This window comes from Oryctolagus cuniculus, chromosome 16 (assembly GCF_964237555.1).
Source record: "Oryctolagus cuniculus chromosome 16, mOryCun1.1, whole genome shotgun sequence".
Lineage (NCBI taxonomy): Eukaryota > Metazoa > Chordata > Mammalia > Lagomorpha > Leporidae > Oryctolagus > Oryctolagus cuniculus.
The window spans coordinates 60,968,142-60,983,035 of NC_091447.1; the positions used below are offsets into that span (position 1 = coordinate 60,968,142).

Genomic DNA, 14,894 nt, shown 5'->3' on the forward strand with positions numbered 1-14,894 from the left:
ATCTGAAGCCGGGAACCAGGAGCTTTTTCCAGGTCTCCCACATGGGTGCAGGGGCCTGAGGACTTGGGCCATCACTGCTGCTTGCCCAGGCCATAGCAGAGAGCTGGATGGGAAGTGGAGCAGCCGGGACTTGAACCAGTGCTCACATGGGAAGCCGGCGCCGCCAGCCCCTGTTGGCTGCAGTGGGTCTCTCCTCCTGTGTTCTCTGTCCTGGGTGCTCTGTGTTGGGGTGCGGGAAGCCCCACCTGTCCCTATGGTCCCTGTAATCACTTTGTTTACAAGATCTTGTTCTCAGCGACTGTGGAGGGGAGGATGTGAAGGCGCCAGGGGCGTGGTCCTGTGGTCAGCTGTAGCCTTTGACCCCAGCGGGCGCCATGACCCCTGTCTCCATGGCTGAGGGGTGGCTTGGGGCAGAGGACTGGTCTGGTCCCCATGCTGAGCCCCTCTCTCTCTGTGTGATTCCAGGTGCAGCGTCGAGGTCAAGCACATTAAGATCATGACGGCAGAAGGGCTGTACCGCATCACGGAGAAGAAGGCTTTCCGAGGGCTCACGGTAGGGCCCCCTGCCCCCGGCTCAGCCCCCAGGTCCGGTGGGACCCTCCCTGCAGCTCCGTCCTGGAGCGGCCCCTCCGAGGGCACCGCGACCTACTGACCTGTGACCTCTTCCTTTGTGAACAGCAGTGAGAGGAATAATAGCAATGATAGCGAATCACAGTGTCTGACCTGTTGTAGTCAGGGCTCCGGCTCACTCCTTGAGCTCCCATTTCACAGGTGGGTAAAACAGCTTAAGTCTTCCTGGAGCAGCACAGAATAACAGGACGATGCTCATTTTAAACACATTTTTGTTTAAAAGACATAGAATTGCCAACTTTATTTTAAAGCTGAGAGAGAGAGAGAGAGAGAGAGAGAGAGAGACTTCCATATACTGGTTCACTCCCTAAATGCCTGCAAGAGGGGAGGTGAGGTGCGCTTGGGGTCAGGAAGAAGCCAGGGGTCTGGAGCTCCCTGGGTCTCCTCTGTGACAGGTGGCAGGGAGCCCACTACCCAGGCCTTGACCTGTGCATTGGCAGGGAGCTGGGGTCAGCAGCAGAACTGAGACTCGAACCCAGGGACTGAGTGAGGGGGTGCAGGCGCCTTAGCCGCTGTGCCAGGCGGCTGCCCTGCGGGGCCTTGTTCTGTTGGACTTCCGCGCTTAGCTCCTTTGAATCTTCTGAGTGACCACTTTGCAGAGAACCGAGTCCTTCTGAGTGGTTTTGCACTGATTACTGCCCTGTAATTTTGGCTGTGTTTTGGACATTTTAAGCCTGTGGGTCTAAGGCACAGGAGTCCTGACTGCACGGGAAGAGAGTGAGCTCCCCATCGTAGGGAGCATTCAAGGAGTCACTTGCCAGGGAGGCCAGCAGGGGGCCTACTGCAAGGACGGTGTTGGGCTTCTCCCCTGCCGGCTCGGCCTCTGTGACAGCGTCTGTTGTGCCGTCTCCCTCCCAGGAGCTGGTGGAGTTTTACCAGAAGAACTCCCTAAAGGATTGTTTCAAGTCGCTGGACACCACCTTACAGTTTCCCTTCAAGGAGCCTGAGAGGAGGGCCATTAGCAAGCCACCAGGTAGGTGGTCCCAGCTGTGGTGTGCGGCTCCAGCACTTCTCTCCTGGTGGGGGGAGACCCTGGGGGTGCCACGGGCTTCCCTTAAAGTGGGTGTGCGGGGTCCTCACTGCAGAGCCGAAAGTGCTTCCCACTGTGCCTGTCCCAGCACCTCTGAGAGGGGTACTGAGTACAGGGTGCTGTGTGCTGAGTGATGGCATCACAGGTAAGTGTGGTGAGTACACAGGGTGCTGTGTGCTGGGTGTGGTGTCACAGGTAGATGTGGTGAGTACACAGGGTGCTGTGTGCTGGGTGTGGTGTCACAGGTAGGTGTAGTGAGTACACAGGGTGCTGTGTGCTGAGTGATGGTGTACAGGTAGGTGTAGTGAGTACAGGGTGCTATGTGCTGAGTGATAGTGTCACAGGTATGTGTAGTGAGTACACAGGGTGCTGTGTGCTGAGTGATGGTGTCACAGGTAGGTGTAGTGAGTACACAGGGTGCTGTGTGCTGAGTGATGGTGTCACAGGTAGGTGTAGTGAGTACAGGGTGCTGTGTGCTGAGTGATGGTGTCACAGGTAGGTGTAGTGAGTACAGGGTGCTGTGTGCTGAGTGTGGTGTCACAGGTAGGTGTAGTTAGTACAGGGTGCTGTGTGCTGAGTGATAGTGTCACAGGTAGGTGTAGTGAGTACAGGGTGCTGTGTGCTGAGTGATATTGTCACAGGTGTAGTGAGTACAGGGTGCTGTGTGCTGTATGATGGTGTCACAGGTAGGTGTAGTTAGTACAGGGTGCTGTGTGCTGAGTGATAGTGTCACAGGTAGGTGTGGTGAGTACAGGGTGCTGTGTGCTGAGTGATGGTGTCACAGGTAGGTGTAGTGAGTACAGGGTGCTGTGTGCTGAGTGTGGTGTCACAGGTAGGTGTAGTGAGTACAGGGTGCTGTGTGCTGAGTGATGGTGTCACAGGTAGGTGTAGTGAGTACAGGGTGCTGTGTGCTGAGTGTGGTGTACAGGTAGCTGTGGTTAGTGCAGGGTGCTTTGTGCTGTATGATGGTGTCACAGGTAGGTGTGGTTAGTACAGGGTGCTGTGTGCTGTATGATGGTTCACAGGTATGTGTGGTGAGTACTCAGGGTGCTGTGTGCTGAGTGTGGTGTCACAGGTAGGTGTAGTGATGCAGAGGGTGCTGTGTGTTGGGTGATGGTGTACAGGTAGCTGTGGTTAGTACAGGGTGCTTTGTGCTGTATGATGGTTCACAGGTAGGTGTGGTGAGTACAGGGTACTGTGTACTGTATGATGGTGTCACAGGTAGGTGTAGTGAGTACAGGGTGCTGTGTGCTGAGTGATGGTGTCACAGGTAGGTGTAGTGAGTACAGGATGCTGTGTGCTGAGTGATGGTGTCATAGGTAAGTGTGGTGAGTACACAGGGTGCTGTGTGCTGAGTGATAGTGTCACAGGTAGGTGTAGTGAGTACAGGGTGCTGTGTGCTGAGTGTGGTGTCACAGGTAGGTGTAGTGAGTACAGGGTGCTGTGTGCTGAGTGATGGTGTCACAGGTAGGTGTAGTGAGTACAGGGTGCTGTGTGCTGAGTGTGGTGTACAGGTAGCTGTGGTTAGTGCAGGGTGCTTTGTGCTGTATGATGGTGTCACAGGTAGGTGTGGTTAGTACAGGGTGCTGTGTGCTGTATGATGGTTCACAGGTATGTGTGGTGAGTACTCAGGGTGCTGTGTGCTGAGTGTGGTGTCACAGGTAGGTGTAGTGATGCAGAGGGTGCTGTGTGTTGGGTGATGGTGTACAGGTAGCTGTGGTTAGTACAGGGTGCTTTGTGCTGTATGATGGTTCACAGGTAGGTGTGGTGAGTACAGGGTGCTGTGTGTTGGGTGATGGTGTCACAGGTATGTGTAGTGAGTACTCAGGGTGCTGTGTGCTGGGTGATGGTGTACAGGTCGGTTAGTCTCGTTTGTTGACCTAGCGTATTCTGTTGTGCTGGGTTGCCGGGATATGTCCTGCAGCAGGGGGAGTAGCGTCTGGGCTGTTCCCTGGGGACGGTGAGGATCCAGGAAACAGGGGACTTGTCTGCAGAGAGAAGTGCTTATGCTGGATCCACATCCAGTAGTAGTCAGCAGATCACCCCTTCCACCATAGGGAGGAGCTTTAGTGTGCTCCTTTCTATTTTATTTTATTTTAATGATTTATTTACTTAGTTGAAGGGAGAGGGCGAGAGCGAGAGAGAGAGCGAGCAAGCGAGAGACAGACTATGAAACTTCCATTCACCTGTTCACTCCCCAAATGGCCGCAACTGCCAGGGCTGGGCCAGGCCAAAACCAGGAGCCAGGAGCCTCATCTGGGTCTCCTACAGGGGTGAGGAGCCCAAGCATTTAGGCCATCTTCTTTTGTTTTCCCTCGGCCATTAGCGGGGAGCTGGACCAGAACTGGAACAGCCAGGATGTGAGCTGGTGCCCAGATGGGATGCTGGCGTCACAGGTGGTGGGGCTCAGGCTGGTCATAGGTAGGGGCCAGGAGCTCCATGTCAGTCTACCATGTGGGTGGCAGGGACCCAACTACCTGGGCCATCCCCACATGAGCAGAAAACCGGAGTGGAACCCAAGCCCTCGCCCAGGCTCTCCAGTGTGGGTTGTGGGCATTCAGTTGGAATCCTAACTGCCCAGCCAAATGCCTGTCCCAATCCTGCCCCAATCCTGCCCCGAATCTGCCCCGATCCTGCTCCTCTCCTGAGAGAGAGAGTTAGTTTCCATCCTCTAGTTCACTCCACAAATGGCTGTAGTGGGCCAGGGCCGAGCCAAGCTGAAGCCAGGAGCCAGGAGCTTCCTCAGGGTCTCCGTCGTGGGTGCAGGGGCCCAAATACCTGGGCTGTCTTCCACCACTTTCCCAAGTGCACTAACAAGGAGCTGGATCAGAAGTGGGGCAGCCAGGACTTGAGCCAGTGCCATGTGCCACTGCTGCTGCAGATGATGGCTTAACTGTGTTGCGGTACTGGCCCCAAGTGTTGGATTCTTAGAAAGATACCAATGCAATGTTTGGATGCTACTCCCCGGCCCTCATTAAGATCATTAACACTGACAGCCTAGGATGATTCCCCCCGGTTTTCTTCTTGTTCCTTTTTCTCTAAACATGTACAAACCATTACAAAGGTAAAAGTGGTCTTATTCTCTGAGTTTGGGTGATGCCTGGACTGGAAGGATGGTGGTGGGATGTGCTTTGGTGCCGCCAGCCTCGAGGACACCTGGTACCTGGCGGCAAGGAGCCGTGAGCGAGCTGGCACAGAGCACCCCCCTCTGAGGGCACTCAGCACCTAGCCCTTTCCTCACTTCCCCTCTCTCCCCACAGCAGGAAGCACCAAGTACTTCGGCACGGCCAAAGCCCGTTACGACTTCTGTGCCCGGGACCGATCGGAGCTGTCCCTCAAGGAAGGCGACATCGTCAAGATCCTCAACAAGAAAGGCCAGCAAGGCTGGTGGCGAGGAGAGATCTACGGCCGGGTGAGCCAGAGGGTGGGCTGCCGGGCAGGGTGTGGGAGGTGGCCTGGCCGCGCTGGAGTTGTCGGAAGGAGGTGGCGTGTGGCTTACTTGGTAGGAAGGGAAGAAGCGGCACCGAGATTTTGTTCATGAATGCACTCCACCTTTACTTATTGAGGACCTACTGTGTGGGGGGCATTCTGGTGGATGCTAATGAGATTCTGGTGGATGCTAATGAGGCAGAGCCGTGAACGTGGAAGGATCGTTGTCCCCACGGCACTTGTAATCTAGCGAGGAGAACACTTCTCTAAGCAACATGCCACAGCTCTGAGTGCGGCAGCTGGGGTGGGGAGTCCCCGGGTGGGGAGAAGCCCAGAGGAAGCTCAGGACCCACCCCAGGTGCATCCGGATGAATCCAAGAGGTCAGAGTGAGAGCCAAGGGACAGGTAACGTTAGCCGAGTACAGAGGTCACAGATGGGGAGAGGGAGCATGTGTTCCAGCAGCAGAACTAGTGGTGCAAAGGCCGTGGGGTGACAGCGATCGGCATGTTGGGGCACACAGCGGCAGAGACGCGTGTCTGTGTTGTTCATGGCAGTGCATGCCACACAGTAGGTGCTCAAGGGACACTGCAATATCACCAGTGCATGGAACACAGTAGGTGCTCAATAGATACTGCAGTGTCAGCCATGCAGGGCACACAGTAGGTGCTCAGTGGACACTGCGGTGTCAGCCATGCAGGGCACACAGCAGGTGCTCAGTGGACGCTGCAGTGTCAGCCGTGCAGGCACACAGCAGGTGCTCAGTGGACGCTGCAGTGTCAGCCGTGCAGGCACACAGCAGGTGCTCAGTGGACGCTGCAGTGTCAGCCGTGCAGGCACACAGCAGGTGCTCAGTGGACGCTGCAGTGTCAGCCGTGCAGGCACACAGCAGGTGCTCAGTGGACGCTGCAGTGTCAGCCGTGCAGGCACACAGCAGGTGCTCAGTGGATGCTGCAGTGTCAGCCGTGCAGGCACACAGTAGGTGCTCAGTGGACGCTGCATGCGGCAGAGGCAGGGCTGAGACCGAGCGTGAGCCGGTGCCCGTGTGATCTGTCAGAGCGGATTGGCCGTCAGGGCTCCACATCAGCTCTTTCTGCCAGGACTCACCTGTGGTCCATGAAGGCAGAGAATCCTCCATTTTGTCCTCTGATGACTTCCCACCTCCTAGTTGTTTCTTAGACCTGGTGGAGGAAGGCAAGGGCGCTGGTTAGAGCACTGCTCTCTGGGGAGGGCGTGTGAGAAATGGTCTGGCTAAGTGCCTGGGGAGCAGTGCCCAGAAGAGTCGAGTCTGGGGGAGCAGTGTCCGGGGGAGCCATGCCCAGGGGAGTAGTGTCTGGGGGAGCAGTGTCTGGGGGAGCCATGCCCAGGGGAGTAGAGTCTGGGGGAGCAGTGTCTGGGGGAGCCGTGTCTGGGGGAGTAGTGTCTGGGGGAGCGGTGTCTGGGGAGTGGTGTCTGGGGGAGTAGAGTCTGGGGTAGAGTCTGGGGGAGCAGTGTCTGGGGAGCAGTGTCTGGGGGAGCCGTGTCCAGGGGAGTGCTGTCTGGGAGAATAGTGCCTGGGGGAGTAGTATCTGGGGGAGCAGTATCTGGGGAGTAGTTCCCGGGGGAGTGGTGTCTGGGGGAGTGGTGTCTGGGAGAGCGGTGTCTGGGGGAGTGGTGTCTGGGGGAGCATAGTCTGGGGGAGTGGTGTCTGGGGGAGTAGTGTCTGGGGGAGTAGAGTCTGGGGGAGCGGTGTCTGGGGGAGTGGTGTCTGGGGGAGTAGAGTCTGGGGGAGCGGTGTCTGGGGGAGCAGTGTCTGGGGAGCGGTGTCTGGGGGAGCATAGTCTGGGGGAGCCATGTCTGGGGGAGTGGTGTCTGGGGGAGTAGAGTCTGGGGGAGCATAGTCTGGGGGAGCCATGTCTGGGGGAGTGGTGTCTGGGGGAGCGGTGTCTGGGGGAGTAGAGTCTGGGGGAGCAGTGTCTGGGGGAGTGGTGTCTGGGGGAGTGGTGTCTGGGGGGAGCGGTGTCTGGGGGAGTGGTGTCTGGGGGAGTGGTGTCTGGGGGAGCGGTGTCTGGGGGAGCAGTGTCTGGGGGAGCATAGTCTGGGGGAGCCATGTCTGGGGGAGTGGTGTCTGGGGGAGCGGTGTCTGGGGGAGTAGAGTCTGGGGGAGCGGTGTCTGGGGGAGTGGTGTCTGGGGGAGCGGTGTCTGGGGGAGTAGTGTCTGGGGGAGCGGTGTCTGGGGGAGTAGAGTCTGGGGGAGCGGTGTCTGGGGGAGCGGTGTCTGGGGGAGCAGTGTCTGGGGGAGTGGTGTCTGGGGGAGTAGTGTCTGGGGGAGTAGAGTCTGGGGGAGCGGTGTCTGGGGGAGTGGTGTCTGGGGGAGTAGTGTCTGGGGGAGTGCTGTCTGGGGGAGTAGTGTCTGGGGGAGTAGAGTCTGGGGGAGCGGTGTCTGGGGGAGCAGTGTCTGGGGAGCGGTGTCTGGGGGAGCGGTGTCTGGGGGAGTAGAGTCTGGGGGAGCAGTGTCTGGGGGAGTGGTGTCTGGGGGAGCGGTGTCTGGGGGAGCAGTGTCTGGGGGAGCATAGTCTGGGGGAGCCATGTCTGGGGGAGTGGTGTCTGGGGGAGCGGTGTCTGGGGGAGTGGTGTCTGGGGGAGTGGTGTCTGGGGGGAGCGGTGTCTGGGGGAGTGGTGTCTGGGGGAGTGGTGTCTGGGGGAGCGGTGTCTGGGGGAGCAGTGTCTGGGGGAGCATAGTCTGGGGGAGCCATGTCTGGGGGAGTGGTGTCTGGGGGAGCGGTGTCTGGGGGAGTGGTGTCTGGGGGAGTGGTGTCTGGGGGGAGTGGTGTCTGGGGGAGTAGAGTCTGGGGGAGTGGTGTCTGGGGGAGTGGTGTCTGGGGGAGCGGTGTCTGGGGGAGTGGTGTCTGGGGGAGCAGTGTCTGGGGGAGCATAGTCTGGGGGAGCCATGTCTGGGGGAGCGGTGTCTGGGGGAGTGGTGTCTGGGGGAGCGGTGTCTGGGGGAGCAGTGTCTGGGGGAGTAGAGTCTGGGGGAGCCATGTCTGGGGGAGTGGTGTCTGGGGGAGTAGTGTCTGGGGGAGTAGAGTCTGGGGGAGCGGTGTCTGGGGGAGTGGTGTCTGGGGGAGCGGTGTCTGGGGGAGTAGAGTCTGGGGGAGCGGTGTCTGGGGGAGTGGTGTCTGGGGGAGTGGTGTCTGGGGGAGTAGAGTCTGGGGGAGCAGTGTCTGGGGGAGCAGTGTCTGGGGGAGTAGAGTCTGGGGGAGCCATGTCTGGGGGAGTGGTGTCTGGGGGAGTAGAGTCTGGGGGAGTGGTGTCTGGGGGAGTGGTGTCTGGGGGAGTGGTGTCTGGGGGAGCAGTGTCTGGGGGAGTAGAGTCTGGGGGAGCAGTGTCTGGGGGAGTAGTGTCTGGGGGAGTAGAGTCTGGGGGAGCGGTGTCTGGGGGAGTGGTGTCTGGGGGAGTGGTGTCTGGGGGAGTAGAGTCTGGGGGAGCGGTGTCTGGGGGAGTGGTGTCTGGGGGAGTGGTGTCTGGGGGAGTAGAGTCTGGGGGAGCAGTGTCTGGGGGAGTAGAGTCTGGGGGAGTAGAGTCTGGGGGAGTGGTGTCTGGGGGAGTGGTGTCTGGGGGAGTAGAGTCTGGGGGAGTAGAGTCTGGGGGAGCAGTGTCTGGGGGAGTAGAGTCTGGGGGAGTAGAGTCTGGGGGAGTAGAGTCTGGGGGAGCAGTGTCTGGGGGGAGTGGTGTCTGGGGGAGCAGTGTCTGGGGGGAGTGGTGTCTGGGGGAGTAGAGTCTGGGGGAGTGGTGTCTGGGGGAGTAGTGTCTGGGGAGCAGTGTCTGGGGGAGCAGTGTCTGGGGGAGCAGTGTCTGGGGAGCGGTGTCTGGGGGAGCAGTGTCTGGGGGAGCAGAGTCTGGGGGAGCTGTGTCTGGGGGAGTAGAGTCTGGGGGAGTGGTGTCTGGGGGGAGCGGTGTCTGGGGGAGTGGTGTCTGGGGGGAGTGGTGTCTGGGGGAGTGGTGTCTGGGGGAGCGGTGTCTGGGGGAGTGGTGTCTGGGGGGAGCGGTGTCTGGGGGAGCTGTGTCTGGGGGACCTGTGTCTGGGGGAGTGGTGTCTGGGGGAGCGGTGCCCCGGGGAGCAGTGCCATTCATCAGCCCACCATCTGTCCAGTATCAATGTCCATGCACCCAGAAATGTTAGCTAAGTATCCCCTGTGTGCTAAGATTTGCTCTATGTTCTTGGGATTCAGCGGTGAATAAGACAGAATTCTCCACCCGTGTAGACTGACAATGTGATGGCAGGAAGGGAAAGAGACAGGAAGCCTGTAAACAGATCAATACGTACCGAGGCACACGGAGACAAGTGCTCTGGAGAGAAGTGAAGTGGGGGGAGGCTAACAGGAGTGTGGGGGTGCAGCAGGTGCACGGCCCGTGGGCTGGGAGGGAGCCTGCCTGGGTGTGGAAGCGCCAGGCGGTCGTGTGGAAGCTGCCCTGATGGAATGCTCATGTCTTTACAGATCGGCTGGTTTCCTTCCAACTACGTGGAGGAGGATTACTCTGAGTACTGCTGAGCCTGGGGCGCTGGCAGAGGACCGAGGAACCGCAGGCTCAGAGCCCAGGACGAGCGGGCCGCGGGGCCAGCGACCGTGGCCATCCCCGTGGGCCGAGAGGCCGAGCTGGCAGGGGTCCCGGCGTGATGGCCTGCCGGGGTTAATTTATAACACACCGATTCCCCTTGGGGCCCCTCAAGGAAGGGGGACTCAAGGTAACTGCTTTTAATAAAATGATGGATGGATGGACTGGTGTCGTTCAGGAGGAGCTGGGAGGGGAGAGACGGGGCGGGGGGGAGGTAGCTGACACCAGCAAAGGCTCACTCAGCAGTTCACACCTGCCAAGTGGCCACCGCTCTCCAGCACCACACTGTGGCTTGGCGGTGGAGCCGGGGTTTCCAAGCAGCACAAGTGTCCTACTCACGGGTGGAGGGGAGCAGGTGTACACTCATGCTGTTTCTGTCTCAGAGCTTAGTCGCTGCTTGGAGGCCTCCTCCCCTAGTTATTCTGTGTGGTGAAACCTCTTATACCTGTGACACCATCCACCCCTCCACCCACCCACCCAACCACCCACTCATCCACCCATCCACCTGCCCACCCATCCACCCACCCACCCACCCATCCATCCACCCACCCATCCATCCACCCATCCACCCCTCCACCCACCCACCCATCCATCCACCCATCCACCCCTCCACCCCTCCACCCACCCACCCACCCACCCATCCATCCACCCACCCATCCACCTGCCCATCCATCCACCCATCCACCTGCCCATCCATCCACCCACCCACCCATTTACCCACCCACAGATCCATCTGTCCAAACTTTCATCTACCCACCCACCCACTCATCCATCTGTTCATATATTCACCCACTTATCCATCATCTGCCCACCTACCTAACAATCAATCCACCCATCCACCCGTCCATCCATTCACCTACATATCCATTCAGCTATCCACCCATCCTGTACTCATCTGCCCCTAAGTGTATCTCTGTCTCTCTCTGTGTCTCTGTCTCCATCATCTCCATCATCTCCATCTCCATCATCTCCATCTCCATCATCTCCATCTCCATCATCTCCATCATCTCCATCATCTCCATCTCCATCATCTCCATCATCTCCATCTCCATCACCTCCATCTCCATCCCCATCACCTCCATCTCTATCATCTCCCTCACCTCCATCTCCATCACCTCCATCATCTCCATCTCCATCATCTCCATCATCTCCATCATCTCCATCATCTCATCACCTCCATCATCTCCATCATCCCCATCTCCATCATCTCCATCTCCATCATCTCCATCATCTCCATCTCCATCACCTCCATCTCCATCACCTCCATCATCTCCATCTCCATCACCTCCATCATCTCCATCTCCCTCACCTCCATCATCTCCATCTCCATCATCTCCATCATCTCCATCATCTCCATCATCTCCATCACCTCCATCATCTCCATCATCCCTATCTCCATCATCTCCATCATCTCCATCATCTCCATCACCTCCATCTCCATCACCTCCATCTCCATCACCTCCATCACCTCCATCTCCATCACCTCCATCTCCATCACCTCCATCATCTCCATCATCTCCATCTCCCTCACCTCCATCTCCATCACCTCCATCATCTCCATCTCCATCATCTCCATCTCCATCATCTCCATCATCTCCATCTCCATCTCCAGTCTCCACGTAGGTTCCTTAGCTCCTGTGTAAATTCCAAGGCTTTGGGGAGACAGAAGGTCCTGGGGGTTATCTCCTGTCGCAGTGCCACTTGTGAGGAGTTGGTCCCACTTAACTCTTGGTTCCCTGCCGTCTTCTATGTCTGTCCCTTCACACGCTGAGAGGCGCGACAGCACAGCCTGGTCTGCCTGGCGCCTTCCCTGCGATTGTCCTAGTGCAGTCATCGGACACAATCCTTTTCACTCCTGACGTGTTCTGGTTCCCTCCACGCCCAAGACGGACCCCAAGATAAGGATTTAGGGGTGCAGCCACTTGGCAGGTGGTCCCAGGAACGAGCTGAAAGGAAGTGGGGGAGGAAGATGAGGAAGACTGGCAGCACTGAAGAGTGGGTGCCCTCACCCCTGCTGGGAGTCAGCTAGAACAGGAGCTGCAGGGGAGGGGGCTGGGGTGTGAGTGGGTGCCCTCACCCCTGCTGGGAGTCAGCTAGAACATGGAGCTGAGGGGAGGGGGCTGGGGTGTGAGTGGGTGCCCTCACCCCTGCTGAGAGTCAGTGTAGAACATGGAGCAGGGGAAGGGGCTGGGTGTGAGTGGTGCCCTCACCCCTGCTGGGAGTCAGCTAGAACAGCAGCTGCAGGGGAGGGGGCTGGGATGTGAGCATGCCCTCACCCCTGCTGGGAGTCAGCTAGAACAGAAGCTGCAGGGGAGGGGGCTGGGGTGTGAGCATGCCCTCACCCCTGCTGGGAGTCAGCTAGAACAGAAGCTGCAGGGGAGGGGGCTGGGATGTGAGCATGCCCTCACCCCTGCTGGGAGTCAGCTAGAACAGGAGCTGCAGGGGAGGGGACTGGGGTGTGAGTGGGTGCCCTCACCCCTGCTGGGAGTCACTAGAACATGGAGCAGGGGAGGGGGCTGGGGTGTGAGTGGGTGCCCTCACCCCTGCTGGGAGTCACTAGAACATGGAGCAGGGGAGGGGGCTGGGGTGTGAGTGGGTGCCCTCACCCCTGCTGGGAGTCAGCTAGAACAGCAGCTGCAGGGAGGGGGCTGGGGTGTGAGTGGTGCCCTCACCCCTGCTGGGAGTCAGCTAGAACAGAAGCTGCAGGGAGGGGGCTGGGGTGTGAGTGGGTGCCCTCACCCCTGCTGAGAGTCACTAGAACATGGAGCAGGGGAGGGGGCTGGGGTGTGAGTGGGTGCCCTCACCCCTGCTGGGAGTCAGCTAGAACAGGAGCTGCAGGGGAGGGGGCTGGGGTGTGAGTGGGTGCCCTCACCCCTGCTGAGAGTCACTAGAACATGGAGCAGGGGAAGGGGCTGGGGTGTGAGTGGGTGCCCTCACCCCTGCTGGGAGTCAGCTAGAACAGAAGCTGCAGGGGAGGGGGCTGGGATGTGAGCATGCCCTCACCCCTGCTGGGAGTCAGCTAGAACAGGAGCTGCAGGGGAGGGGACTGGGGTGTGAGCGGGTGCCCTCACCCCTGCTGGGAGTCAGCTAGAACAGGAGCTGCAGGGAGGGGGCTGGGGTGTGAGTGGGTGCCCTCACCCCTGCTGAGAGTCAGTGTAGAACAGGAGCTGCAGGGAGGGGGCTGGGGTGTGAGTGGGTGCCCTCACCCCTTCTGAGAGTCTCTAGAACATGGAGCAGGGGAGGGGGCTGGGGTGTGAGTGGGTGCCCTCACCCCTGCTGAGAGTCACTAGAACATGGAGCAGGGGAGGGGGCTGGGATGTGAGCATGCCCTCACCCCTGCTGGGAGTCAGCTAGAACATGGAGCTGAGGGGAGGGGGCTGGGGTGTGAGTGGGTGCCCTCACCCCTGCTGGGAGTCAGCTAGAACATGGAGCAGGGAGGGGGCTGGGGTGTGAGTGGGTGCCCTCACCCCTGCTGGGAGTCAGCTAGAACAGGAGCTGCAGGGAGGGGGTTGGGGTGTGAGTGGGTGCCCTCACCCCTGCTGGGAGTCACTAGAACATGGAGCAGGGGAGGGGGCTGGGATGTGAGCATGCCCTCACCCCTGCTGAGAGTCACTAGAACATGGAGCAGGGGAGGGGGCTGGGGTGTGAGTGGGTGCCCTCACCCCTGCTGGGAGTCAGTGTAGAACATGGAGCAGGGGAAGGGGCTGGGTGTGAGTGGGTGCCCTCACCCCTGCTGGGAGTCAGCTAGAACATGGAGCAGGGAGGGGGCTTGGGTACGTGTTCACTACCTCTCGCCGGCGTTGCTTGAGGGATGCTCACGTGTGGGCGGAGCACGCCCTGGTGGACTGAGAGTCCCAGGGGTTTGGGAAGCCGCTGGTCTGTGTGGGTGGCTGCGTGCTGGGCTGGTGGTGAGGCTGTGCCATCCCGCTGCCTGCTGCGTCCCCTTTGATACAGGGAAGCTGCACGCACGCCGTTTGCAGTGTGGGGAGCTCTGTGGACAGCAGGCTCTGAACCTCTGGCTCACTCTCCAAACGCCCGGCGCCAGGAGCTCCGTCCGGGACTCCCCCGTGGGTGGCAGGAACCCAAGTCCTTGAGCCGTCACCGGCTGCCTCCCAGGGTGGGCGTTAGCAGGGAGCCAGAGCTGGGAGGCTAAACCAGGTGCTGTTGTGGGGACGCCAGGGCCCAGCCGGCCTTGCAGCTGCTGGGCTAAACACCCACTGGTCCTCCTGTGCCTGATCACCTGGAGGCTGTCTGGGTTGGGGGAGACTCGTCTGGAGTCTGGCTCCACCCGGAGTGCCCCTCCGCACCTGCGGGAAGCTGACGCAGGCCTCGAGTATCCTTTCCCATTTATTATTTATGACCAGACCTCATCTTTATGTAACAGACTCTGCTTTTTAAGTTGTGGTGAAATACACCCGGCAGCTACCATTCTGAGCGATTTTGCAGGCAGCGGCTCAGCAGGGGTCAAGCAGAGCCACAGAGCTGTGCAATCGCCACCTCCGGCCATCTCCAGAACTTTTTCATCTTGCAAAACCGAAGCCTTCTTCCCCAATTACGTGCTGGCTCCCCCTCCCCCTCTTCCTAGATCTTTTTACGCTCACAAGTCAAAACTTGGAATCTTGAAATAGGCCTCTGAGGCCGGGGAGCAGGGAGGCTGGGGGATGGGCGGAGGGAGCATCAGGGCCGGGGCCGACTTGGGCTGTGAGCCACCACCACTGACCTGGGGAGCAGGCTGGGTGCCTCCGGATCGATCGTGCCCTTCCTGCTTCTCCCACGCTGGGCACCCTGTCCCTGACCGTCTAATAGGGGCTCACGCGTGGTCATGTGAGCAGGAGAGTGTAGGGGTGGGGGACCGGGCTCCAGCACGATGCTGGGCTCTTGGGTCATGTCTGTCTGCAGGGTCAGGCGTGGAGGTTTGGGAGTCACTTTACCTCTTTGAACCAGAGAAAGAGAAAATTGTCTAAGGGAGTAAAATCAGCATGTGTCAAGTGCAAAACCACTGTCTTTGTACAGGCAGAGAGAGGGAGGGAGAGGGAGGGGGAGGGGGAAGGGATGGGAGAGCGAGGGGGGAGGAAGGAGAGAGGGAGGGAGAGGGGGAGGGGGACAGAGAGGGAGATGGAGAGGGAGGGGGGAGGGAGAGGGAGAGGGAGAGGGAGGGGATGGGAGAGCGAGGGGGGAGGAGGGAGAGAGGGAGGGAGAGGGGGAGGAGGA

General features: G+C 59.4%; 1 protein-coding gene across 3 annotated transcripts in view; it reads left to right on the top strand.

Moving 5' to 3' along the window:
• Positions 1–9,847, top strand: part of VAV1 (vav guanine nucleotide exchange factor 1) — a 54,618-nt gene extending 44,771 nt beyond the window's left edge. For 2 of the 3 annotated variants that reach the window (XM_070058768.1, XM_070058770.1), the window contains exons 24-27: positions 466–553; positions 1,489–1,603; positions 4,921–5,072; positions 9,566–9,847. In XM_070058768.1, the coding sequence (XP_069914869.1) occupies positions 466–553; positions 1,489–1,603; positions 4,921–5,072; positions 9,566–9,619 (409 nt within the window). In that variant the 3' untranslated portion in view covers positions 9,620–9,847. The remainder of the gene's footprint in view (positions 1–465; positions 554–1,488; positions 1,604–4,920; positions 5,073–9,565) is intronic. The other variant, XM_070058769.1, reaches the window with a different exon arrangement.
• The last annotated feature ends 5,047 nt before the right edge of the window (positions 9,848–14,894 follow it).